This window comes from Globicephala melas, chromosome 9 (genome assembly GCF_963455315.2).
Source record: "Globicephala melas chromosome 9, mGloMel1.2, whole genome shotgun sequence".
Lineage (NCBI taxonomy): Eukaryota > Metazoa > Chordata > Mammalia > Artiodactyla > Delphinidae > Globicephala > Globicephala melas.
Genome location: NC_083322.1, coordinates 22,057,199 through 22,082,343, shown reverse-complemented (window position 1 = coordinate 22,082,343; position 25,145 = coordinate 22,057,199). Strand labels below are relative to the sequence as shown.

The following is a 25,145-nucleotide window of genomic DNA, read 5'->3' as shown; positions in this document are numbered from 1 at the left end:
AGACTGTAGAGGGGGAGGGGACATCCCCAGGGAGTGATCAGGATGGGCAGGAGATACATGCAGACAGCCCAGCAAGGAGCAGCCTACAATGGCTGAAGCCAAGGATCCAGGTGGATAAGGCTAGCTTGGGGCCAGATTATGAAGGGTTTTAAATGTCAGGCCAAGGAATTTATCAGGAGAATGAAATGATCAAACAAGTGTTTTAGGAAGATTTCAAGAGAGCAGTGCAGGATGAATTGGAAAATCTGGAAGCATGGCAACAATTAGGAAGCTGTGAGATTAATTAGGCTGTTGTAGTAGTCCTGTGTGAGCTGATAAGGGTGTAAATGAGCATAGTGGCAGCAGAAATGGAAAGGGACAGCTGCAAGAGACATTGTTAAGAAAGAATGGATGAGATTGCTGCCTGATTGGATTGGGGACCCAGGGAGCTCAAGGAGTCAAGATGACAGCACAGTTTTGAATGTGGGCGACTGGTAGTACAATGAACAGAAAAAGGGATGTTAGAGAGGGAGCTGTTTCAGCAGATGTGAATTCAGTTCCACACATGGAGAATGTGCATGATATCCAAGTGGAAATGTCTGACAGGTCACAGGAAATTTAACACTAGAGCTCAGGAGAGACAGTATGGTTGGTGATGAACCTGGGAATCAAATGCAGAGGTGATAAATGAAGTCACAGAATGAATGAGATCTCTAAGGAAAAGCATAAGCAGTGAGACAAAGGACCAAAGCATGACCTTCGAGGAATGCCCGCATTCAAAGGATTTATAATCACAAAGCTGAGTTTAGAAGTGCCACCTACATGCTGCATGTCTTCACCACTAAATATCAGTTTAAAGTGTATATCTGAGAAAGTCAAGCAACACAGCATTTTTATGTTATAGTAGGAACCAAATTATAAACATGCCTCTAAACAAATCTGGCTGAAGAAAAGGCTGATATTCATAGAGAAAAAAAGAATAAGTGATACAGTGAACATAATCTAGAAGATTAGTGGATTTGATCCCACAAGGATGAGTCAAGCAAAGAAAATAAAAACTTGTGAGAAATATTTACTAATTTTAACACAAGGACCAAAAAATTTACCATGTTTGCAGTGCACTGTCTTCCTGAAGTATGAATTCAAACTAATTCATCAAAGTATTTTTAATAAAAGCTATAGTAAGTATATGCTGGCTCAAACATTTGTGAAGACAAGTTAATAAATGAAAGCCACCCAGAGTATAGTAACCCACACCACCCTTAGTATGCAAACAAAGTATCTTTTCTTTTTAATGTGTACCCCTAGTCTTTTTACGTGAAATATTTACTGTATATTGCATTTCTGACACATAAACTTTTTTTAATATAAGAAATGACACATCATTTTTTATTCTTTGTAATTGTGAAGTAGACACACCAGCTTCTGAAACAGGAGACTTCGATTTTTACATGTTCTTATATTTAACATGTTTAATTGGTATTTTATCATAACAAACAAATTTAACATACATCAAAAGCAGTTAAAAGATAGAAACTTCCTTTCCTTTGGACATCTGACTTTTAAAAAACAGGAACAAGATTTACAAATTACACAAAATGAGCTGCATATGTAATAATGACACGGAGTTATTGAGAAAATACTAGTTTTAGTTGTTTCCAGGTAAAGCAGTCTCTAGTAACATGTCAACCCAAAAAATGCATGCAATTGCTAACTAGCCTTAGATATACTACATATACATGTAAGATAATAAAGATGGAGAGTCAAGCAAAACTTACAAACTTGGTTATTTCATACTTTCCAGATATTTTGAACATATCTAAAAAATTTAAACAGATATCATATGATTTTAAAGGGAATTCAATACAATATTATGGAACAGTGAAACTGAGTTATTAAAACCAAGGCAATTGTTTTCTTGATGTCTTCAGCCTCTTAACTAAGACCTAATAGTTTAATTCTATCAGCTAAATTTAACCCAAGAGTTGACTTTTTATTTTTATAGTTGTTTATTTCTTAGTTTACAGTCTTTTATTCCTATCAAGTCTTTGAAACCGGTGTGATTTTACACTTACGGCGCATCGCAATTTGGACTAGGCGTGTTTCAAGTGCTTAACAGCCTCAGGTGTTGCTGTATTGAACAGCACAGGTTTAGAGAGACATATAAAGAAATGCACGTGCCTATGTGATTTCAAACCATGGTCGGTGATATGAAGGAAAGGTGAAAGGTACCAAGAGAGAAAACAGTCAGGGGATCTGCGGGAGGTGGGAATGGAAGGAGTGGGGGGAAGGGAGAGCTTCTTTGGGAAAGCAACATTTAGGCAGAGCCTAGAAGGGTGCTGAGGAGGGTTGGCTAGAGTGGGGCCGGAGTGTCTCAGGCAGCGGGAGTGCACGGAGGCCCTGGGATGAGAGCTGAGAGAGGGCCAGTGTGGCTGGGGCATGGAAGGAGAGGGGCAAGGCAAGACTGGAGTGGAGGCAGGGGCAAGGGGGGCAGAAGGAAGATCAGGCAGCATCTTTCAAACCATGTTCAAGACTGTGAACTTCATCAAGAGTTGACTTTTTAAACATTAATACCGTCAAACCTCTTCCAATAATATTTTTTAAATGCATATGAACTATTACTTAAAAGTTTATCTCATTTCTTTAAATATGGGCCTTGGGCTAATTTGTTGAACACTGGGGTAATATAAACACTAAAAAAAATAAGCAATTTGCTTTTTAAAAAAAATTATTTATACTAAATAACTCAACTGAAAAAACAATTTTTGTGGGGAGGAATCAGGCAGATGATTCTTATTTGGGGGGGTTACAGTAAAGAAGGACTCAAGGGGGAACTGCACTGTTTTGGCCAACAAAAATCTGAAGGATTGCAGTTTTTTTCTGAAATGATAAAGTAATGTTTCTTGGTGTAGAAGATATAGGGCATACTTTTACAAAGAAGTTTCATAATAGCTAATTTTTTGTTAAATCTAAAGTCTGTAACATACACATATGTATCTTATTTCAGAAGAGGCAGTGACTCAGAGATACTTAGATTCAACTTCTGATTCAGTCAAATGAAGTCCAAAAGTTTGGAATTAAATGACCCACTACTCGCCAAAAATCCACAAAATATTCACACCGGATAGACCAAGATTAACTCTCCTATAAAGAGAAAAAAAAAAGTTTTAGTGGAATTGATTGCCCAGCATTTAAGGTCTTTTTTCAAATAACTAAAATAGGAGTCTTTACAAGGGGTACATGTTTAATTAACATTTAGTGCTTTTCTGAAATAAGTTATGTTACACATGGTTTATCAGGTGAATTCCAGAAACAGTAATTACTTTCTTAACTGTGCTTAAAACCCAAATTTAGAATAAATGGACTTATGGAGTGTTGAAAATTAATTTTTCAGTGGACCTCAAGAATTATTACAACAGATAGAGTTAAACAGGACAATTTTAGCAAGTAGGATTTAAGTAAAAGTGTCAATTAAATTTTTAAAAATTGAGGAGTTAGAGATGCTAGGCCTCTTAGAGAATTTTACCTGTTCAAAAAAGGTCATTTCATCAACTATATTTTCCCATTTCTCCATACCCTCACCAACACTGCAAATGATAAATTTCAATTTGATAGAAAAAATGTTTTAATTCTGGCTTGATTGTATATGAGACTAAGCATCTTTTCATGTTCATTAACCATCTGCACGACACTCTTCTATGAAAGTCTCTCATGTCTTTGACCATTTCTTATATTTTTCTTTTCTAATTAACGTATATGCTCCTTATACATGATGGATATCAACTTGGCTTTGCTCTAAATGTTTAAATTATAAGTCTTTGTCTCAGTTTGTCATTTAGTTTTAAACTTTATTTATGGTGTCTTTTACTGAACAGGACACAAATTACTGTGCAGTCAATTCTGTCTAGGTTTTTTTCCCTTTTGGATGTAAAACTTTCATCTCATTCCACTACCGCACAAATATGTGGCATTGAACTGATAATAGATTTGTATTAAACTGCTGTGTTATGGGCATGATTCCAAATGGTCTATACTTGAGCCACTTGCTTATTTCCTTTAAGCAAAGGAAATTTCCTTCCTTTAAGGTATAGGACAGCAGTTTTTAACATTTGATTGTTCCAAAATGTATTAAAAAGATTAATCATATTTTAAGTTAATTTCAAAGACTTTTCCCTTGGTTAAAAAAAAAAAATCCCAAATAAATAAAACACAGATTAGTTTTAGTCTAAAATGTTTCATTTTCCACATGTAAGTTCCTCATTCAGAGAAGATAAGCACTTTAAATATTGTACCAATTCTTTTGGGTTTCTGTGTAAATTACTGCCCCACTAAGATGTTACAGAAAACCCAAATGAACTTTTTGGCCAATCCAATACTTTTACAGATTTTACATTTTTATGTATATGACAAACTATATATGGTACTCAACACAAGCTTCATGCTGTCATGACAAATCACTTATGTATCAAGTATCAATTTAGATTTTTAGAGAAAAGATAAATTTTCAATTAAAACCAAAAATTCATTATTTATTTAAAATACTTCTAAGTTAATTCCTCACTTCAAAATAGTCTTCCAGAAACACTGTTAAGAATTACAAAACAATATATTTATAGCACATTCCATCTTTCTAATACATGTATATCTTTCTAAATACTGCTAGAAAATTTAGGAAAAAAGTCTGTATTTACTGACACAGAAGAATATCCAAGATATACCATAAGATTAAAAGGCAGGTCACAGAGTAATATGTTTGGGTACAATATATTTTTAAACAAAATGAAAACTAAAAAAAAATCAACTTTCCCCAGAAAGGAGTCTGAAAATGCACACCTGAAACTGTTAACACAATGGATACCTCGGGGGAGAGTTGATCAGAAGAGAGAGTTGATCAGAGGGGAGTTTTCAATGTCTAGTTTATACACTGCTATATTGTTTAAATATTTCTATATTGAGCATGCATTATTTTTGTAATTAAAAAAATAAAGAAAAAAGAGCCATGGTAGCATAAATATTCTTTAACTCAGTATATCCAACGCATTATTTCAACGTCATCAATATACAAAATTATTAGAGATATTTTACTTTTTCTTTTTTGGTACTAGGTCTTCAAATTCTAGTCTGTGTAGTTTACACTGACAGCCCATCTCAATTTGGACTAATCATGTTTCAAATGCTCAATGCCACATGTGGCTGGCGGCTGCTGTATTGGACAGTGGAGTTCCAGAACCTGTATAAAACAGGGCACCTATAAAACTGAAAAGAAGCATGCATACCAAACTGGAACAGACCCCTGATGTTTTCTATTCAGCCCTTCCCTTTACATTTTTTTAACCTCAGGTTACACAGTGCAGGCAGAGATGGACCCAGAATACAGATTTTCAGACTTCCAGTCCTTGCATTACCAGATTTACCCAGCATTAGCTGAGGTCCATTTACTTCAAATTACTACAAATATTATTTGAAGGACTAAAATTTCAAATCATCTAAATAACAAGACAGCAATTTTGAGTTTATTGTAACAGTATGTGAGCTTCATTACTAAGTATTTAGAATAAACAAAGTAAACAATTTCAACTGACCATTTTTCCATCCCAATTAACAATATTATGGAACTGGTGCTGACTTAGTCTCTCTGAAAGTGTAAACATTTTGCAGAAGGCTTTGTGTCTGAAGTGGGATAGCTTGAATAAATAGAACTCCAGTTTTGTTTTTGTTTTTAAATTTTAAAGTGGCAAGAGCCTGATATATCAGGGTTGTTCCTCTGGGGGACACAGCTGTAAAGCCAATGATGTGGTCAAATTGCCTTTTTATCAATGGGGAAATGGAGGTTCCAAGGAATTACTGTAATGGACTTGCTCAAGATGGCAGAGCTGGTTAGTGACAGGGCTGAGCTAGTACTAGAAGCCATATCTCTTACTGTTCAGTCCACAAATCTTCAGTATATGATGCTGCCTTCTGCAGCATCTGAACATAAGGAAAACAGTATATAAGTTAAGTACTTGTATTTTTAAAGCATAAGTACTTACCCAAGCATTCCTGACTCTTTGGTCTTTATGATGTAGAGGAACATTAATAATGTATGAAACATATTATTTCGGCCCTGGAACAAAGACAAAAAATACAGCAAGATTTAAACCTAACGAAACCAAACCATTCAGCCTGATAGGTAAATGCGATCCTATCAATTTATATTCTACTAACTCGGAATTCCATGTAATTCAGCCTTTCATTCATTCATTAAACAAAGTGCCCACTTTGTGCTAGGAAGTGGGAATACTGTGGTGAATAAAACAGAGAGGATCCATGTAATTGAGGAGCTTAAGGTCTAGTAGGAAAGGCAGACAGGAAACTCAGAATTACAATAAAGTGTGATGAATGTTATGAGAAAGAAGAAGGTGTAGGGTGCCATGGGAACATATGCATTAAACCCAGAGTGGTGAGGCAAGCAATGCCTCCCTGAGAGAGAAATTTTTAAGTTGAGACCTGAAAGATGAGCAGAAATAAACACATTGGGAAGTTCCCATACACGGGAAGCAGCATTTATGAAGGTCTGGATGGGAGCTATTCTGAAGCTGGTACCCCTGTATCCTACACACAAAAAATACTCTATCCCCCAAATTAACAGCATAAACAACAATGTTGGAATTAAAAAACCTTTAATCACACTTCAAAATACATTATGATATATGTTAACAGTGTAAGTAACATATTAAATGTAAATTTATTTTATCTACAAGGGACTATGAGGCAGCATTTTACCAGCACTAAAATCAAACTATTATATGTAATTTCTGGTCTGTGAAATAGCTCCTGATTTAGATTTTCAATTTACTGATTAACTTATACCTGCTTATTCTGATTTAGTGTTTTTACTAAAAAATCTTAGGATATATGATTTTTAAAGACAGTGTTTCTTTAAAAAAAAAAAAAAGGATTTGCATGGAACTTGAATGGCCCAAAATATTTACACTTACAAAGTTGAAATATTAAACTTAAAAAAAAAAAAGAAATATTCTCTTCCGGGTATCTGATGAAGTGAAGGATACAATTTATGATTATAGTCTATGTAAAATTTCTTAGTATAGATGCTGGTAACAAAAATAACTGCAAAGGTCATCAACAGAACTGATGTTTGTAATCAAAAGTAAAATACCTGGATAGAAGTGTAAACTGGTACAATCATCTTTTTGATAACATATTTTAACAGCCTTGAAAATATTCTATAACCTAGAATTCCATTTTTGGACTTCAGGCTAAAAAACTACCCAAAATGCAGACAGCTATATGCATAAAGGTATTTATGATAATGAAGACTTAGAAACATCCAAAATATCTAACTGTAGGGGAGTGGTTAAATAAATTATGTTATAATTTTATTGTGAAGTTTTAAAATAGCCATTAAAAAGTGTTTTAACGAAGATTCTTAAAGGCATGGAAAATTATAACATTAATTTTAAAAAGGATATAAAACTACATAAATAATATGATTTCAACCCATAAATAAGTACAGAAAAAGACCAAAATGAAATTTATCAAAAAAATTATACCAAATGTTAACAAGAGCTTCCTGTAAATAATGGAATAATGAACTTTTCTTCCTTTTCTTCATAATTCTCCAAATTAAGCACATATTACTTTTAGAGTTTTAAAAAAAGGGATACAAAACTAGCATTTTTTCCCTAATTTAAAAAGTTTACCTAGTCCATAAACAAGAGAATCTAATTTTAAAAATATTAACAAAGCAAGTCATCCATGACATTAGTAATAGCAACTGCTACATTTAGAAGTACCTTTGGAAGACTGTAGAAATGACGCTGGTAGATTAGCTCATAATGGGGAGGGTTGATAGCACTCTGATAAATGCAAAAAACATTCTCATTTGTCACGTCTGTAAACGAAATATGCTACATTAAAAAAACAAAACCAAACCACTAGATGTATTTCATGTGAAAAGCTCAATTCATCCTTTTAGGAGAGGTTGTTTATACCTGGTTTATTTGGTGTCTGAACAAAGTGCTGAGAAGTAAATGTTTTTCCATCAGGGTATTTAGGATGTGGAGGTAGTCTGGAATCAAGGTAGGTGCAAAACACATGCATGATGATCTGAAGACGAGGAAACAATTTTTCAAAGTCAGCATGAAAATCGATCAAGTATGTATGTGGTACTTTTAAAACATGTTTATAATGACTCCAATTTTTTTTTTTTTTTTTGCGGTACGCGGGCCTCTCACTGTTGTGGCCTCTCCCGTTGCGGAGCACAGGCTCCGGACGCGCAGGCTCAGCGGCCATGGCTCACGGGCCCAGCCGCTCCGCGGCATGTGGGATCTTCCCGGACCGGGGCACGAACCCGTGTCCCCTGCATCGGCAGGCGGACTCTCAACCACTGCTCCACCAGGGAAGCGCATGACTCCAATTTTTAAGTTTTTCTCCAAAGAAAGAATTAGCAAAAATGTTTTCAAGTGGTTATATCTGTAAGATGAAATCTATGAAATGAAAAGATTAGAGCAAGACATTCCTAGTTTTCTGTTAAGGGGATCATTCACACCCATATAGGTAATTAACAGCAAAATCAAAATAAAATACACATACATTCAATTCTGAATTTGAGTATCAGCATTTAAACTTCATTTTCACACATAACAGTCACTATAAAAAACAAAACAAACATAATTTTGAAAAACTCTTAAATGCTCAAAAACTTTATACTCTTTGATTTCATAAATCTAATTCTAGGAATCTTTCTTAAAATCATAATCCTAAATAAGAAAGAAACATGCATTATGTTACTCCTGGCAGTATTATTTAAGACAGAAAAACAAAAATCCCTCCCCCACTACATGTTTCCCAAACTTTTAGGTCCAATATAGGAGAACAGTTAAATGACAGTGTGTAATAGTGCAAATAACACTGAAAAGTGAAAAAAGCAGGAGACATAATTTTACATATGGGATTATTATATCTGTATCGATAAAAACATTAAAAATAGCACAATATAAGTAAAGAAAAAAAAAGAAGAAAATATACCAAAATATTAACAGTGGTTGGGTTAAGATGCTGGTACAAAAATTTTGTATTTCTACTTAGTTTCTAAGTTCTTTTCATTTATTTTATTTTCATTTTTATTTATTTATTCATTTATTTATTTATTTTCTTTTTTGGCCTCACTGTGTGGCTTGCAGGATCTTAGTTCCCTGACCGGGGATTGAACCCGGGCCCATGGCAGTGACAGCCAGCACTGAGTCCCAACCACTGGACCGCCAGGGAATTCCCTCTAAGTTCTTTTTAATATTCATTTTTATAATGGAAAAATAAACCCAATAACAAAAATGTCAAACTGATAAAACTGGGGACTTACAGCAGAATCAGTGGGCAGGTCTGTATCCCACTTGCGGCCTTTGAAGTCTCCACCTCTATTCCATCGAAATGAGCTCATACAGCCTCCTTGGGAAAGTTCTGTAGCAACAAAGGTAAAATAAAATAAGCTAAGAATATACAAGAAAGAAGGGAAAAAAAAAGGCTAAGGGGGGGCTTCCCTGGTGGCGCAGTGGTTGAGAGTCCGCCTGCCGATGCAGGGGACACAGGTTCGTGCCCCGGTCCGGGAAGATCCCACATGCCGCGGAGCAGCTGGGCCCGTGAGCCATGGCCACTGAGCCTGCGCGTCCCAAGCCTGTGCTCCGCAACGGGAGAGACCACAACAGTGAGAGGCCCGCGTACCGCAAAAAAAAAAAAAAAAAAAAAAGGCTAAGGGGTTACAATAAGGAAAGTATAACATCTAAAAACCTGATCAAAACATGCAGACAAAGAAATACAAGATATAAAAAATTAAATAGCACCATGGGGACTTCCCTGGTGGTTCAGTGGTTAAGAATCAACCTGCCAATGCAGGGGACACAGGTTCGAGCCCTGGTCCAGGAAAATCCCACATGCTTTGGAGCAACTAAGCCCGTGCGCCACAACTACTGAGCCTGTGCTCTAGAGCCCACGAGCCACAACTACTGAATTCCTTTTGCCTAGACCCCGTGCTCCGCAACAAGAGAAGCCACTGCAATGAGAAGCCCGTGCACCACAACGAAGAGTAGCCCCCACTCGCCACAACTAAAGAAAGCCCACGCGCAGCAAAGAAGACCTAATGCAGCCATAAATAAATAAGTAAGTACGTAAGTCATGATAAATGTTTATTCCTAAGTAAGTCATGATAAATGTTTATTCCTAAACCTCAGTCCAAACCTAGACTAGAGAAGGGGCAACATTACATTTTCAAATTAAGATTTATGATAAATCTAAAGAGTGAAATACTATTTCTAAAACTTGTTTTAGTGATGAGAACATTTTACAGAGTTTATCCAAATAAATGTAGGGAGGCATAAAGAGAGTATGTGGGAGTACCAGGGAGGCTAAATTTCCTGAGTCTCAAGTCAGTCTCCTCAGAAGATCATATTTCCCCCAAATAATCAGAATATAACAGAAATATAAAGAAGCAACGTATTACATATGACTTATAAAAATCGAAAGAAATAGGATCGGCATGCTGAAATTATAAAGAATGTCATTGTGGCATCCATTCTTGGTAGCTTAAGAATAGAAAATGAGTGAAATATTCATGTGAGCCCATTTAGCTCATATTTAAGTTTCCCTATTTAGAACAAAATTAGTAATTAATGTATTCAAGGCTAACTACATTATTTTGACCATTTTTAAGCATACAGAATATAAAACTCAAAAGTTGTTCAAGTATAAGCCTTAATAAAGCCATTATTAAATACATATTTATAAAATAAGATCACACTTCAATGATACTTATAATTAAAAAAAAATTTTGTTCCATGTTACCTGTATAAAATTTCAAACTAGTGAAAAAGCTCTCATTTTTTCCCTCTTCAAATCAATAATTACCTTTGATCCTTTCAAACAAGTATTCCTGATTTGGCGTGAGGTCTAGATACTGCACGATTGTATTTAGAGTTGGAATGAGTGGAGCTTTGACCAGAGCAGCCTGCTTCAAGCTAGTAATACTAGCCTCTGTTAAAATTAAAACACACAGAAAACAGATTATTCCTCATGTGGATCTTTGAAAAAACTTCAAATGCTCTTCCTTCAATAGATGTTGAAGGAATAAAGGAAAGCAACGATAGTTTATCTTAACAAGCTGCATTATCTACTTTACCTACAAAATATTTGATCATTTCTGGCAAGGTGGCCAGAGTTAAACAAACACATGCATACTCCAAAAACAGCCAAATCCATTTTGCCAGATCTATAAACAACTAATAGAAGATTTTTGTGGAGTATATATAAAAAGACACATGAGAGCTTTCAAAATCAGGTTGAATTAAAAGTTGCCCATTATGCCAGTGACAAGTGAACACTTTTTATGAGTGATTTCGCTCATCACTTCATGAAAGACAACTATCCAAAGAAATGAATAAACCAACAACAAGTTTCAAAATGTACAACCATACTAGTAATACCCAATGTTGGGAAAAAGGCTTTCTTATATGTGACATTATTGCTAGAATATAAATTGGTATAAGCTTTTTGAAGGGTTATGTATATTAAAAGCCTTAATATATTTATACCTATTGAACTTACAACTTCACTCCTAAGAAATTATCCTAAGGAAATAATTATGAATGTACACAAATATTTAGGTAAAAGGACATTTACTTACAGCATTATTAATAACAGCAAAGGGAAAATCTTCTAAATTTTAAATAATAAAGATCAGTTAAATACAATATATTACATACATAAAAAAGAAATACAAACTAGCCATAAAAATAGTACTGGAGAATATTTAACAAAATAGAAAAAGTAGAGGGAAAAAAGCAGGTAACAAAACAGTATGACCCCAATTTAATTAAAAATATATACATACATATGTACTATTTGCTCAACTCCTAAATATACACTTTTCACATTTTAATGTTGTTAAATTATGGTATAACTTACCATTGATATATATAGTATCATAGTATTTTTCTCCAAAAGGAATAAGTGATTGTGATTTAAAATGATTGATTGTGGTTATCTACTGAAGCGCAATCATGGGTAATATTCTTTGTGTATTTCTGTACTTTCCAAATTTTCTACAATGAACATATGCATGTTGCTTTCACAGTGATAAAACAATGTTATTCTTTTTTAAAAAGCACATCACACTGGTAAAAATGTTGTGAAACATAACATATTTTTATAGCTTATAAAAAAGCTCAAAAAGGATAAGCATAGGTTCAAATAACATTACCAAGAAAGTAACCTTCTGACTTTGGAGTCAGAAAGCTCTGGCCTCAAATCACTGCTCTGTGACACTGGGCAAGTTACTTAACCTCTCTGAGTCTTAGTAGTCTGATCCATAAATGTGGCACTAAAAGCTAGCTTTCAAGGTTAATGTGAGTGTTGTATACATTATATACAAAATATACGGATACTCAACACGTGGGTACTTTAGTGATGCACAACACTATACTTATTCCAGAGAATAAAGACTGATTAAAACAAGATACCCAAAAGCAAGTAGAAAGTTTTAATGTGCAATCCAAAGCCCTTACATATTTCAAAGAGAAATTTATTCTCTAGAAAGCTGATTGACTAAAATATTCCTTATTTATTTTGAAACCTAATTATTTAACACTAAATAAGTTATAGTGTATATATACTTAGGCAAATTATATTACACAAAACCTTAATAATTTTATTTTTAGCAGATAAGAAAAATGTATTTTTCTTATATTGAAAAAAGGGGACTTTAAATTAGCACTGTACACATTTTTTATGCTTTGTACAATTTTAAATTAATATCTAATAAGAGACTTGTATCTTGAATATATAAAGAACACCTACAACTCAATAATAAAGAGACAAGTAACCCAATTTAAAAATAGGTAAAGGGGAAAAAAAACTGGGTAAAGGATCTGAAAAGATATTTTGCTTATGAAGATATATGAATGGACCAGCACATGAAAAGATGCTAAACATCATTAGCCATCAGGGAAATGCAAACTAAAAATACAATGTGATACCATTTCATATGCATTAGGATAACTGAAAAAGACACATAATAACAAGTATTGGCAAGGATGTGAGAAACTGGAGCCCTTATACACTGTAGGTGGGGATGTAAAATGGTGCAGCTGCTTTAGAAAACAGTCTGGCAATTCCTCAAAAGGTTAAACATGGATTTACCATATGGCTTAGCAATTCCACTTCTAGGTAATACCCAAGAGAAATTAAAATATATTCACACGAACATTTGTATGTATGTGTTCATGGCAGCATTATTCATAATAACCGAAAAAGTGAAAACAACCCAAATGTCAATCAAATGATGAACAGGTAAACAAAATGTGGTAGATCCAAACAATGGGATATTATTTGGCAATAAAAAGAAATGAAGTACTGATAAACACTACAATATGGATGAACCCTGAAAACATTGTTAAGTGAGAGAAGCCAGTCACAAACGACAACATGTTGTATGATCCCATTTAGATGAAATATCCAAAACAGGCCTATATAATGAGACAGAAAGTAGGCTGGTAGTTGCCTAGGGCTGGAGGATGGGTGGTGGTTGGAAACGGGTCTATGGGGTTTCCTTTTGGGGTGATGAACTATTCAAACTTGACTGTGGGGATGGTTTGCACAACCCAAACCTTTGAATTGTAGACTTTAAATGGGTGAACTGCATATATCTCAATAAAACTGTTATATTTTTTAAAAAGTGATATTATAGACATTTAGTTTTTTTCTTCACCTCAAGATAACAAAAGGTGTTGTTAAACAGCCCATTACAAGAAGAAATTTTCCACTTGGCAGATTCACTGAAGGAACTCAAACGCTGGGCTCTATTTTCACATACCTCCTATTTGCAGCTCTGGACAACCCATTCGCCTCATTTGTGTGCTGACAGACTCAATCTCTTGTACAAGTGGCACTAATATTGTCTCATTGATCCACTAGGAAGAAATGAGGTAATGATTTTACACACGCAATTTTAAAGCATTTCTCAAATAATTATTTTCATGAAACTATTTTTGCTGTCTTGTACTTGAATATTAACAGAGTATAGTGAAAGAGAATGGAAGTAGCAGCTACCTGAAGTCTAGAGAGAGATAAGTAAATATGCTAACAGAGTATAACTTGACAAAGTTATATTCTTAAATCACATATGCCTATTTTTTAAAGATATAAAACTTTCAGCTACATGTTAAGTTTTTCTTAAATTCTTCTTTCTAGGATCATTATACTTAGCTAAAAGGATCATCTTCAGTTTACATTTCTAGGGTAATTATTCACACATTTACACATGTAGCATTTATACTGGTTTGTGATTAGTAGAATAGTTTTTAAAACTAAACATAACTTAGATTAACATTACATAACATAACATAGATTAGCTCTCAGCAGGCTCACTCAATCCCCTAACCATGTGGAAAACAGATTTTACTGTATTTGAAACTAGTTTGTGAATATTACAATATTCACTTTAGGACTAGGAATTTCAAATTCCACTTTGCATGGCTGATATCAAACTCATTCTGGGATGTGAAAAGACTGCCCAAGGAAATACCCCATCTAGTTTTTGTGTTATGTGTTTTGTGTTTGTTCACAGCAACTTCAACCACCATTTCTGTTTCCACACTTCTGTTTAACCATAAAGTAGAAGGATGAAAACAAGCTTCAGATCAAATACAAGTCTATACAATTCATTATAAAATTTTTGAATTAAAAAGCCTCTGAAAATGAAGTGTTTTTATAATTTATTTAGCAAGAAAATTTGATATACTGGCAAGACCTGAACTGAATTCCTGTGAAGCTATTATTAGACTTTATCCTACCTAGTGTGACAGTTTATATGCTCTGCTGCAGAAACATTAATGTGGTTGATTACTGAGTACTAACAAGACCCTGCTACTGTATTACAAAATATATGGTATATGCATATACTGCTTTTTAAAAAAAACTACAAAAACCCCTAAATTTCAGAACATTGTAGCCTAAGGAATTCAGATAAAGGACTGTGTTTGTATTTCTTCTAAGCTAATACTTCTGACCAAGACTTTATAAATATATTAACATTTTTAGATAAGCCTATGAGTGGAAATAAAAGAAAGTACAGTTCTAGGACATCATTTCACTTGTTCATTCTTCCAACATTTATTAAGTGTATCCTACTTGCCAGCCACTCCTAGCCTGCAACAAAATTATCTACTAGCTCCAGGAGAGAGATCTAGGCCTCATTCCCAGAAAACCTGATTGAGTAGTTCTAGGGCTGGCTCTGGAATTCTTATTCAAAAAAGCCAATCAGGCTTCTGGTTCAAGAAAGTAGGCTACTACTTTCAGCACTCCTTCTTGATACCCTATTTAAATTATAGTAAAAGAATAAAAAAGGGGCTTCCCTGGTGGCGCAGTGGTTGAGAATCCGCCTGCCGATGCAGGGGACAAGGGTTCGTGCCCCAGTCTGGGAAGATCCCACATGCCGCGGAGCAGCTGGGCCCGTGAGCCATGGCCGCTGAGCCTGCGCTCCACAACGGGAGAGGCCACAACAGTGAGAGGCCCGCGTACCGCAAAAAAAAAAAAAAAAAAAAAGAATAAAAAAGAACAAGTGATTTCAACATATTTTTAGAAACTATACAGTGGGTGGATGAGTGTTGAAGGATCAAACAGTGGAAGAAGCGGCAGCCTCTACAGAATCTAAGTGGAGGGGCTTCCTGCAGTGAAGGAGGGGCCAATTCGCCCCCCTGGAATCCGGACAAATGGGTACTACAGAGAACAACAGAAAGAGGCAGGGTTGAAACCAGGGAACTAACTCACTCTGTATATGCAAGAGCTGGCCTTGCCAACCTCTAGGCCAAAGATTAGAAGGTTCTTCTTTAGAAAAATTGAAGAAATTGATATACTCTTAAGTAGCTTCAAGCATATGTTATGTTCTCTAACTCTGAAGTTTTCTGACATAAAGGACCTCATTTTTGCTCCCCTCACATTTCTAGACACATAACAGACTGACAGGAAAGCTCTTTGAAAAGTAAAATTGAGATGTTGGGAAAGGGAAAATCTTAGCAACTAAATACACTGTTCCTTTATCCACTCAAAATACACTGATTTGCTAAATACAGAAGGAAAAAAAATCCCCAAGAATACGGACACTATATGGTAAACGTCATGTTTATTCTTATATATGTGCCACACATATTGTACTTTTAATAATACTTAATTCTGATATTCTAATAATTAACATCTCTAACTGATATTCTAACAACATACTTTGTACATTAAGAGGCACTAATATTGTCCAAAGAGTAATGTCAGAACTTACATTTCTGAACTTGGCTGTCCATGAATCCATATGATCAAGAAGTTGTCTATTCATAGTCACTCTTGCCCAGACCTATTAAAAATGTTTAAAATGAACAATCAAATAAAATGCCAGTTATCAATCATTCCTTCCCCCACCCTCAGAAATATTTGGAATACTTTGGAAAAAACTTCATGAATATCAATACTGATCTAATTAATATGCAGTAGTTGCAATTCATGCACACATATATATTTAAAATTCCTTACATTGATATGTTTGAAGAACATTCTTCTTGCTTTTAAGAACAAAATTTAAATCCTTTATTTGCTTTTAAACTGATGAAGTTACAGAATATCAAATGTTCTAATCTAAATGTATTTCAAGAGCAAGAGTCTTGTATATGCTAATAAGTACAAGTAGATATCTGAGATACCTTTTCAATATAAATGAGTGCAGAAAAATGTTTTAGGCAGGAAAGTAATGTTAACTATGTGTCATAAAGAGTAAAACGTACAATATAATTCAGTTTTGGGTACACAAACTTAAGGAGTCTTTCTACCGTTTAATGTGTGCCAGATTTATGTTTCTAGCCAGTAGAAGTGGAGGTTACAGAAAAAAAAGTTCCAGAAGAAGAAAAGACTTTCTAACAATCTGTAAATCATAAATATCAAGTCATTTTTATTTTCCATTTACCTCCTCTGCAGCTTGTTTAGAACTGAGATCAGCTTCATCTTTGTTAGCACACGGGGCCTGAGACCTACAGGCAAGCTGATACTGAAACTTCTTTAAAGTTTGTGCATAATCCCCCATAAAACGACTGTGGTTCCAGAAAGTAGGACTGGTGGAAGGCGAAGTAGAATCTGGGCTTCCTACAATGATTAATTTAAAGATTATCAGTGTGTTGTAGTAATTTTGATATCTGGAGCTGCTATATGAACTCTGGGTATCCAGGAATCTGGATGGCAATGGCAATCAAAGACAAAGCCTCGGGCTTCCCTGGTGGTGCAGTGGTTGAGAGTCCGCCTGGCGATGCAGGGGACACGGGTTTGTGCCCCGGTCCGGGAAGATCCCACATGCCGTGGAGCAGCTGGGCCCGTGAGCCATGGCCGCTGAGCCTGCGCGTCCCGAGCCTGTGCTCCGCAACGGGAGAGGCCACAACAGTGAGAGGCCCGCGTACCGCCAAAAAAAAAAAAGACAAAGCCTCCTCTCCTCCCTGCTCCCAACGTTCTCTCTTCTTCAGAGAAATGGAAAATTAAAAAGAACATTTTCTGAGCAGTATCACTTTGAGAGCCATATGCTAAGTGGCTGAAAGTGTCTGTTTATTTTTGTTGTAAAATTAAGCTTGTTTCATTCTCTAAGACTTTCAAATGATTCAGAGAGAAACAAAAGACAAATTTCTTCAGGAAATAAATAGGCTAAGGAGTTCTTGCTTGAATTTTTGGAAGCTCTTTCTGAATGGGATAATTACAGCCTCTTATTAATAAACTAGTCTTTTGGCTAGCAGCTAAACTCACTCTTCCCTGTACTACACTGTGTTCTATTTATAGTCTGTAGTAATTCCTGCCTTGTATTAAGAGACCATCTGCTGATTACACTTCTAAATTTATAAATTTACTTTTAGGAAATGTAAATAGTCAAATTTAGGGACTTAATACTACAGAGGAATCTACCACAGTACTTATCACACTTTAAGGCCTGTTTCTTTTTCCAAATAAAATTTGAGCTCTTTGAGGGCAGGGAGTATTTTTTTTCCCGAGCATCTAGCCCAGTTCCTGAATAAAGAGCAAATTTTCAACGACAACTATATGATACTTATGAAGAGTTTATTTTTTCAGAGTTTACCTGATATCAAAAGTATCAATTAATATTTTATACCCTCACACAAAAGTCACAAATAAAAACTAGTTTTTTTTTATCTTAGCAGAATTTTTAAAAGGAATGACTGTAAAACAATGAAACTGTTTTTCTAGTGATGTTTACAGGCACAAAAGACGAGAAATCATGAAAGGAATATGTGGCAGTATTTCAAGTCACAGCATCAAAACCTTGAAGGTTAGCCAGTCTTGTGCTAGTAGCACTGGTGAAAGTAGTTTCATGCTGACATGAAAATAAATAATTACATATAATAAATACCACACTTGGGGTAAAAAAAATTCAAGTAGGACTTCTGGTAACACTGACTTAGAGGAATGAATTAATGTCAAGAAAAGAAGTTTTAAACAAGCACAAATGATTTAATAAATAGGGAATAAAAAAGGAAGGTAAGAGACATGGTCATGATAGAGCACAAAGTTTATCCTATTTTGATTAATTATTTTGACTATTAACTTTGAAAATGATAATCAAGCTTTCTGAGAGAAAACTTGAACTAAAATTTCAATAAAGTGTGGCTTTAGATGACAAAAGAAGTTTTATACAGATGACAGAAATATGTTTTTATATCTGTTGTACATTAGCCAAAGTACAAGGAAAATATATATAGCAAGTGACAAAATAGGGCTTCTCTGTAATGACCACCACCACCAAAATAGCACAAAACCTGTAGCTGGAGAACCACAAAGACCAAAGAATCAAAGCACAAAGAGATTTGGAAGTCTGGCAACATAACAAATCAGGTAACCTGAAACATCTCCAGATATATATATGCTTATCAAATAAAATATATAATTTAAATGAATAATGGAGCTTGCAATAATGTAAGAGGAAGAGTCACTGGCTAAAAATGAAGAGGGAATTGAAAGTCACGGTGGCCAGTGGCCTGCATGTGAGCTGATGCCGTCCGTGGCTGCTCTGGAGCATTTTGTAGGCTTTGGGAAACCTATCAGCTTTGATTTCAGTGCCTGGGAACTGGAAATGTGGATACAGGTCCAGGAGAGGTAGACAGCTGGACTGAGACCTTCTTCCTGTCTCTATCCCTGCACCCTGCATAGAGCCAGGAACCTCAAAGGGCCACATTCTCAGTGGATAAGGAAAAAACATCTGTCCACTGACACCAGGAAATAATAAGGAAGCTTGTCTCTCTTAGGCTGTTTAAAAGAAACCCCCAGAGATTTAAAAATTACAGATCTATCTTCACATGGGTTTACAGTGCCCGTTTACACTCCCTGTGAGGTCCAGGAACCTCCAAGCCCCAAAATTACTTAAGTTAGTTCAAGGTCAATGATGTTCCTTAGGCACCCGGTAGAGGCAAATATAAAACTGCTAGCAGGAAACAAGGCTTCCATCCAGCCTGCCTAGGACAGAAAAAGCACAGATAAAATTCTTCTGAAGATGAGCTTACCAAAAACAAACAAAAATTACATAAATCACAGGGAAACATGTCTCCAAGCAAATGAGTCAACAAGAAAAAAATGTTAGCATGTAATCTCCAAGAACTTTAGATAACTGAACTACTTGACAGAGACTTTTAAAAAGCACGTTTAAAGTGACTGAGATAGGAAAAAGAATTGAAAATATAAGAACAAAACAAGATACTCTAAATCAGGCACATCTGAAAGAGAACCAAATGAAACTCTGAAAACTGAAAAAAGAAAAGAAGACAAAGAGCTCAATGAGTTAGTTAAACAGCAGTTCAGACACCACTGAAGAAAGAACTATCAGTCCAAACTGGCTAAAACAAACAAACTGGGGGGGGGCTTCCTGGTGGCGCAGTGGTTGGGAGTCCGCCTGCCACTGCAGGGGACACGGGTTCGTGCCCCGGTCCAGGAGGATCCCACGTGCCGTGGAGCGGCTGGGCCTGTGAGCCATGGCTGCTGGGCCTGTGCATCCGGAGCCTGTGCTCCGCAACGGGAGAGGCCACAACAGTGAGAGGCCCGTGTACCGAAAAAAATAAAAAAAATATTAAAAAATTAATAGGGTACAGATCAAAATCTCTAGCCAGAGTACAATTAACTTAGGAAAAAACAGATAACAAAGCCTTTCATTTCACACACTTGGAAATTAAAAGCAACACCAATCACCAATAATACTTCCAAACAATATTTCTAAATAACTCCTATATGTCAACGAAGAAATAAAAATGCAAGTCAGAAAATACCTGGATATGACAAAAATATGTAGAGGGTACATACGGTTCTTTGTATTCCACTCTATAATTTTCGGTATCCTTGAAATATTTCAAAATTTAAAAAGAAAAAAAAGCATGTATCAACAAATAACAAGATAATATTGATTTGTTTCTTTGACATCTGTGGCACTTTCAGGCAAAATTAAATTAAAAATCAATAGAGAGATTTCAAGTGACACAAAGAGCCATGGTCCAATAATTGGCTTCCTCACTGTGGCCATGCTTTAGCACCTAATGTGCTTTCTGTGAAAGTTCCTGAGGGGGAAAAATCATTACTTGGCTCAATAGCCTAACTTGGTTTCAATAATAGACTGTAATAATCAAATCCACCCCAAATAGATTAAGATTTGCTAACACTGCTTCCCAAGGCAAACTAGAGACAAGTTAAAAAATGTTCCAAAAACAACAGCACTTCTGGAGTAAATCCATGCTCTCACCAGCCTCCCTGCCACACCAACCTTCCCAAGGACTACCTGAAAGGAGACAACTATCACTTCACGAAGCTCTGCTGCGGACCGCATCAAAAACAGTTTTATGACCTCAACTTTTAAACGAATTATAACTTACACGAAAAAGCTTTCAATAGTAATGTAGACAAAAGGTTCAAGATTTCCGTTAACTCAGCTATATTTTACATCTTAAATTTTGGTGAACTTAATTCTTCTAACTGAACAAAATACAAAACCAAAATGTATTTCTCTCCTAAGCTACACAAGGTGTATTACTAAAGGACTTAAACATTTATGTATGGGATCAAAGTAAAGGTTGAAGATAACGTAAAATGACACAAAAATACGTACAATAGATCTAAATAAAATATATATGTACCCAGCTTAACTCTATGCTGTTTCTCTTCTTCACTTCTAAGAAAAGTATCCAAGGTTCGTAGGTCTGTCATGTAGTCTTCTTTGTCAGTAGGGGAGTTGTAGACGGTGGGTGAAGAACGGTAGCGAGATCTCAATCCACTGTTCTCCACTGGTCCAACAGTGGTAGGGTATGGAGAAGATGGAGAGGGACTATAGCTGGCCAACTATACAAAATAAAAGAACTTTATTTTATTTTTCTTTAACTGAAATTTCTTTGTTTTGGTTTTTGACTTTCAAAGAGCACACACCAATTAGAATGGCCAAAATCCAGAGCACTGACAACACCAAATGCTGGCAAGGATGTAGAGTAACAGGAACTTGGATTCATTGCTGGTGAGAATGCAAAACAGTCACTTTGGAAGACAGTTTGGCAGTTTCTTACAAAACTAAACGTACTATTACCATAACAAACATCCTCCTCCTTGGCATTTACCCCCCAAAGCTGAAAATTTATGTCCATACAAAGACCTGCACACAGACGTTTATAAGAAACTTTATTCGTAACTGTCAAAACTTGGAAGCAACCAAGATGTCCTTCAGTAGGTCAGTGGATAAACTGTGGTACATCCAGATGATGGAATGTTATTCAGCACTAAAGGAAATGAGCTAGCAAGCCATGAAAAGACGTGGAGGAAACTTAAATGCATATTACTAAGTGAAAGAAGCCAATCTGAAAAGGCTACATATTGTATGATTGTGGAAAAGGTTGGGGTAGGGGGAGGATGTATAAGCAGAGCACAAAGGATTTTTAGGGCAATGAAATTACTCTGTATGAAACCATAATGGTGGATACATGTCATATGTTTGTCCAGACACATTGACCGTACACCACCAAGAGTGAATGCTAATGTAAACTATGGACTCTGGGTGATAATGATGTGTCAGTGCAGGCTCTTCTATTCATACAACTCTGCAGCAAGATGTTGATAGTGGGGGAAGCTGTGCCTGTGCCGGGGGCAGGGGTACACAGAAAATCTCTTTTCTATTCCTCTTAATTCTGCTGTGAACGTGAAACTGTTCTAAAAATAGTCTATTTTCCAAAAAAGTAATATATGTATATTTTATTTTTTATTTTTTTGCGGTATGCGGGCCTCTCACTGCCGTGGTCTCTCCCATTGCGGAGCACAGGCTCCGGACGCGCAGGCCCAGTGGCCGTGGCTCACGGGCCCAGCCGCTCTGCGGCATGTGGGATCTTCCCGGACCAGGGCACGAACCCATGTCCCCTGCATCAGCAGGCGGACTCTCAACCACTGCGCCACCAGGGAAGCCCTATATGTATATTTTAAAAAATGAAAAGCATGAAGAAAATAAGCCATACTTGTAACTCTACCACCTAGAGATACTATAATCCTTTTTCACATTTCATGTATTTTCAACTCTTTAAATGTACATATATGTTAATATATTTTTGTTTTTATATAATTGAGATAATACCCTTTAGCATTATATTGTTTTTTTAAAGTTAACAAGAATTTTTCTATAAAAATCCTTTGTAAATATTCTTACTAGCTATATAATACTTCGTAATACAAATCTATCATAATTTATTTTTACATTCTTATATTCTAGACATTTGGATTGTCTAAAATTTTTGGTTACTGTGAATAATGTTATGATCAGCATCTTTGTGCATAAATCTTAGCTTAATTTCTGATGACTTCCTTTAGGAGATCCCTAGAACTGAAATGACTTGACCAAAGCATATGAACATTTTTAATACACATTTCCATTCTATTAAATGAAAATGTTGTACTAAGTTATACTCCTATCAGAAGAGAATAGATAGGAATACCTATTTTGGTATGTGTCCATCAGCATTACTATTTAAAAATATTTATGATATATAAAATTCTAAAAAATGTATATTTAATTTGCATTTTCCTTATACTTATTAAGTTAAACACCTTAAAAATACAATTACTTGTCAGTAGTATTACCTATTATATTAACTACTTACTCCAGTACGTTGACAATTTTTTTTCTACTGGGGTTTCATGATCAATTTATATTAGTTTGTAATAAATTAAGGATTAACAAATTTTATAATATTTAATGCTGTTTACAAATAAAAATGTTAATCCTCTTCCACATTGATTTTTCTTTTATTTCAATTAACATGTTAAATCCTTATATATAGTGACTGTATTTGGGTTACTGTTTCATTAACTGGTTTTATCTTGCTCAAAGGGCACAATATTTTATGATTCATTTACATTACCTTATTTCACCCTCTCAGTAAGTGGTAAATATTATTACTGTATTAATTTTAGGTATAAGAGGTTAGGTAACTTCTCAAGATCATACCAGGACACCATTCCAGGTTTCTGACTCTATTCTGTTCGAAGGCAGTGATTTCCACCATTCTGTCTTCCAGGTCACTTATCCATTCTTCTGTCTCAGTTATTCTATTATTCCTTCTAGTGTATTTTTCATTTCAGTTATTGTATTGTTCATCTGTTTGTTCTTTAGTTCTTCTAGGTCTTTGTGAAACATTTCTTGCATCTTCTCAATCTTTGCCTCCATTCTTTTTCCGAGATCCTGGATCATCTTCACTATCATTATTCTGAATTCTTTTTCTGGAGGGTTGCCTGTTTCCACTTCATTTAGTTGTTTTTCTGGGGTTTTATCTGGGACATAATCCTCTGCTTTTTCATTTTGTCTAACTTTCTGTGATTGTGGTTTTCGTTCTGCAGGCTGAAAGACTGTAGCTCTTGCTTCTGCTGTCTGCCCTCTGGTGGATGAGGCTATCTAAGAGGGACTGGGTCTTTCTCTGGTGGGCAGGGCCATGCTCAATAAAACTTGTCTGCTGATGGGTGGGGCTGTGTTCCCTCCCTGTTAGTTGTTTGGCCCAAGGTGACCCAGCACTGGAGCCTACAGGATATATGGTGGGGCGGCCCCCAGGAGGGCTTACGCCAATGAGTACTTCCCAGAACTGCCGCTGCCAGTGCCCCTGTCCCCACTGTAAGCCTCAGCCACCCCCCACCTCTGCAGGAGACCCTCCAACACTAGTGGGTAGGTTGGTTCAGTCTCCTATGGGGTCACTGCTCCTTCCCCTGGGTCCTGGTGCACACAAGACTTTGTGTGTGCCCTCCAAGAGTGGAGTCTCTGTTTCCCCCAGTCCTGTGGAAGTCCTGCAACCAAATCCTGCTGGCCTTCAAAGTCAGATTCTCTGGGGATTCCTACTCATGTTGCCAGACCCCCTAACATGGGGCTCAGAACTTTCACTCCAGTAGGAGAAGTTCTGTGGTATAATTGTTCTCCAGTTTCTGGGTTGCTCACCTGGTGGGTATGGGATTTGATTTTATTGTGATTGCGCCCCTCCTACTGTCTCAATGTGGCTTCTCCTTTGTCTTTGATTGTGGGGTATCTTTTTTGGCGAGTTCCAGCATCTTCCTTTCGATGGTTATTCAGCAGTTAGTTGTGATTTCAGTGCTCTCACAAGAAGAGATGAGCACATGTCCTTCTACTCTGCCATCTTGAACCAATCTCCTCCAGTTTTCTAACTCTGGAGCTTACACTTCTAACATGTTTTATTGGATCAGAATGATCTGTTCATACAATAGCAAAATGTTGAAAACTGTTGAAGATGGGTAATAGATACGCAGGAGTTCACTATACTTGTCCCTTCATTATTGTGTGTGTTTGAAAATTTCCATAATCAAAAGTTTAAAAAGTAATTGTTTCTTGAAAATTTAAAAGAACTCAGTGGTAAAACTTCTGGGCCCTAATGTGTTCTGTGGATGTATTTGATTAATAGTTTTAAAATTTTCTTCCTTATTTAGGTTTTCTACTACTTTGTCAATTTTACCATTTTATTTTTTTTTAACATCTTTATTGGAGTATAACAGCTTTACTATGGTGTGTTAGTTTCTGCTTTATAACAAAGTGAATCAGCTATACATATACATATGTCCCCATATCTCTTCCCTCTTGCATC

General features: G+C 35.8%; 1 protein-coding gene across 4 annotated transcripts in view; it reads right to left on the bottom strand.

Annotated features, from left to right (window-relative positions):
* Window positions 1-1,333: 1,333 nt before the first annotated feature.
* The window catches only part of TMEM209 (transmembrane protein 209), a 28,921-nt gene continuing 5,109 nt past the window's right edge, over window positions 1,334-25,145 (bottom strand). The window contains exons 6-15 of one of the 4 annotated variants that reach the window (XM_030853811.3): window positions 21,171-21,372; window positions 16,970-17,145; window positions 16,295-16,366; window positions 13,838-13,934; window positions 10,876-11,001; window positions 9,338-9,435; window positions 7,971-8,085; window positions 7,773-7,870; window positions 6,009-6,082; window positions 1,334-3,123 (exon numbers count right to left, since the gene is read on the bottom strand). In XM_030853811.3, the coding sequence (XP_030709671.1) occupies window positions 3,069-3,123; window positions 6,009-6,082; window positions 7,773-7,870; window positions 7,971-8,085; window positions 9,338-9,435; window positions 10,876-11,001; window positions 13,838-13,934; window positions 16,295-16,366; window positions 16,970-17,145; window positions 21,171-21,372 (1,113 nt within the window). In that variant the 3' untranslated portion in view covers window positions 1,334-3,068. Of the gene's footprint in view, window positions 3,124-6,008; window positions 6,083-7,772; window positions 7,871-7,970; window positions 8,466-9,337; window positions 9,436-10,875; window positions 11,002-13,837; window positions 13,935-16,294; window positions 16,367-16,969; window positions 17,146-21,170; window positions 21,373-25,145 lie in introns of those variants that run through there. The other 3 variants (XM_030853809.3, XR_009565268.1, XR_009565266.1) reach the window with 3 other exon arrangements.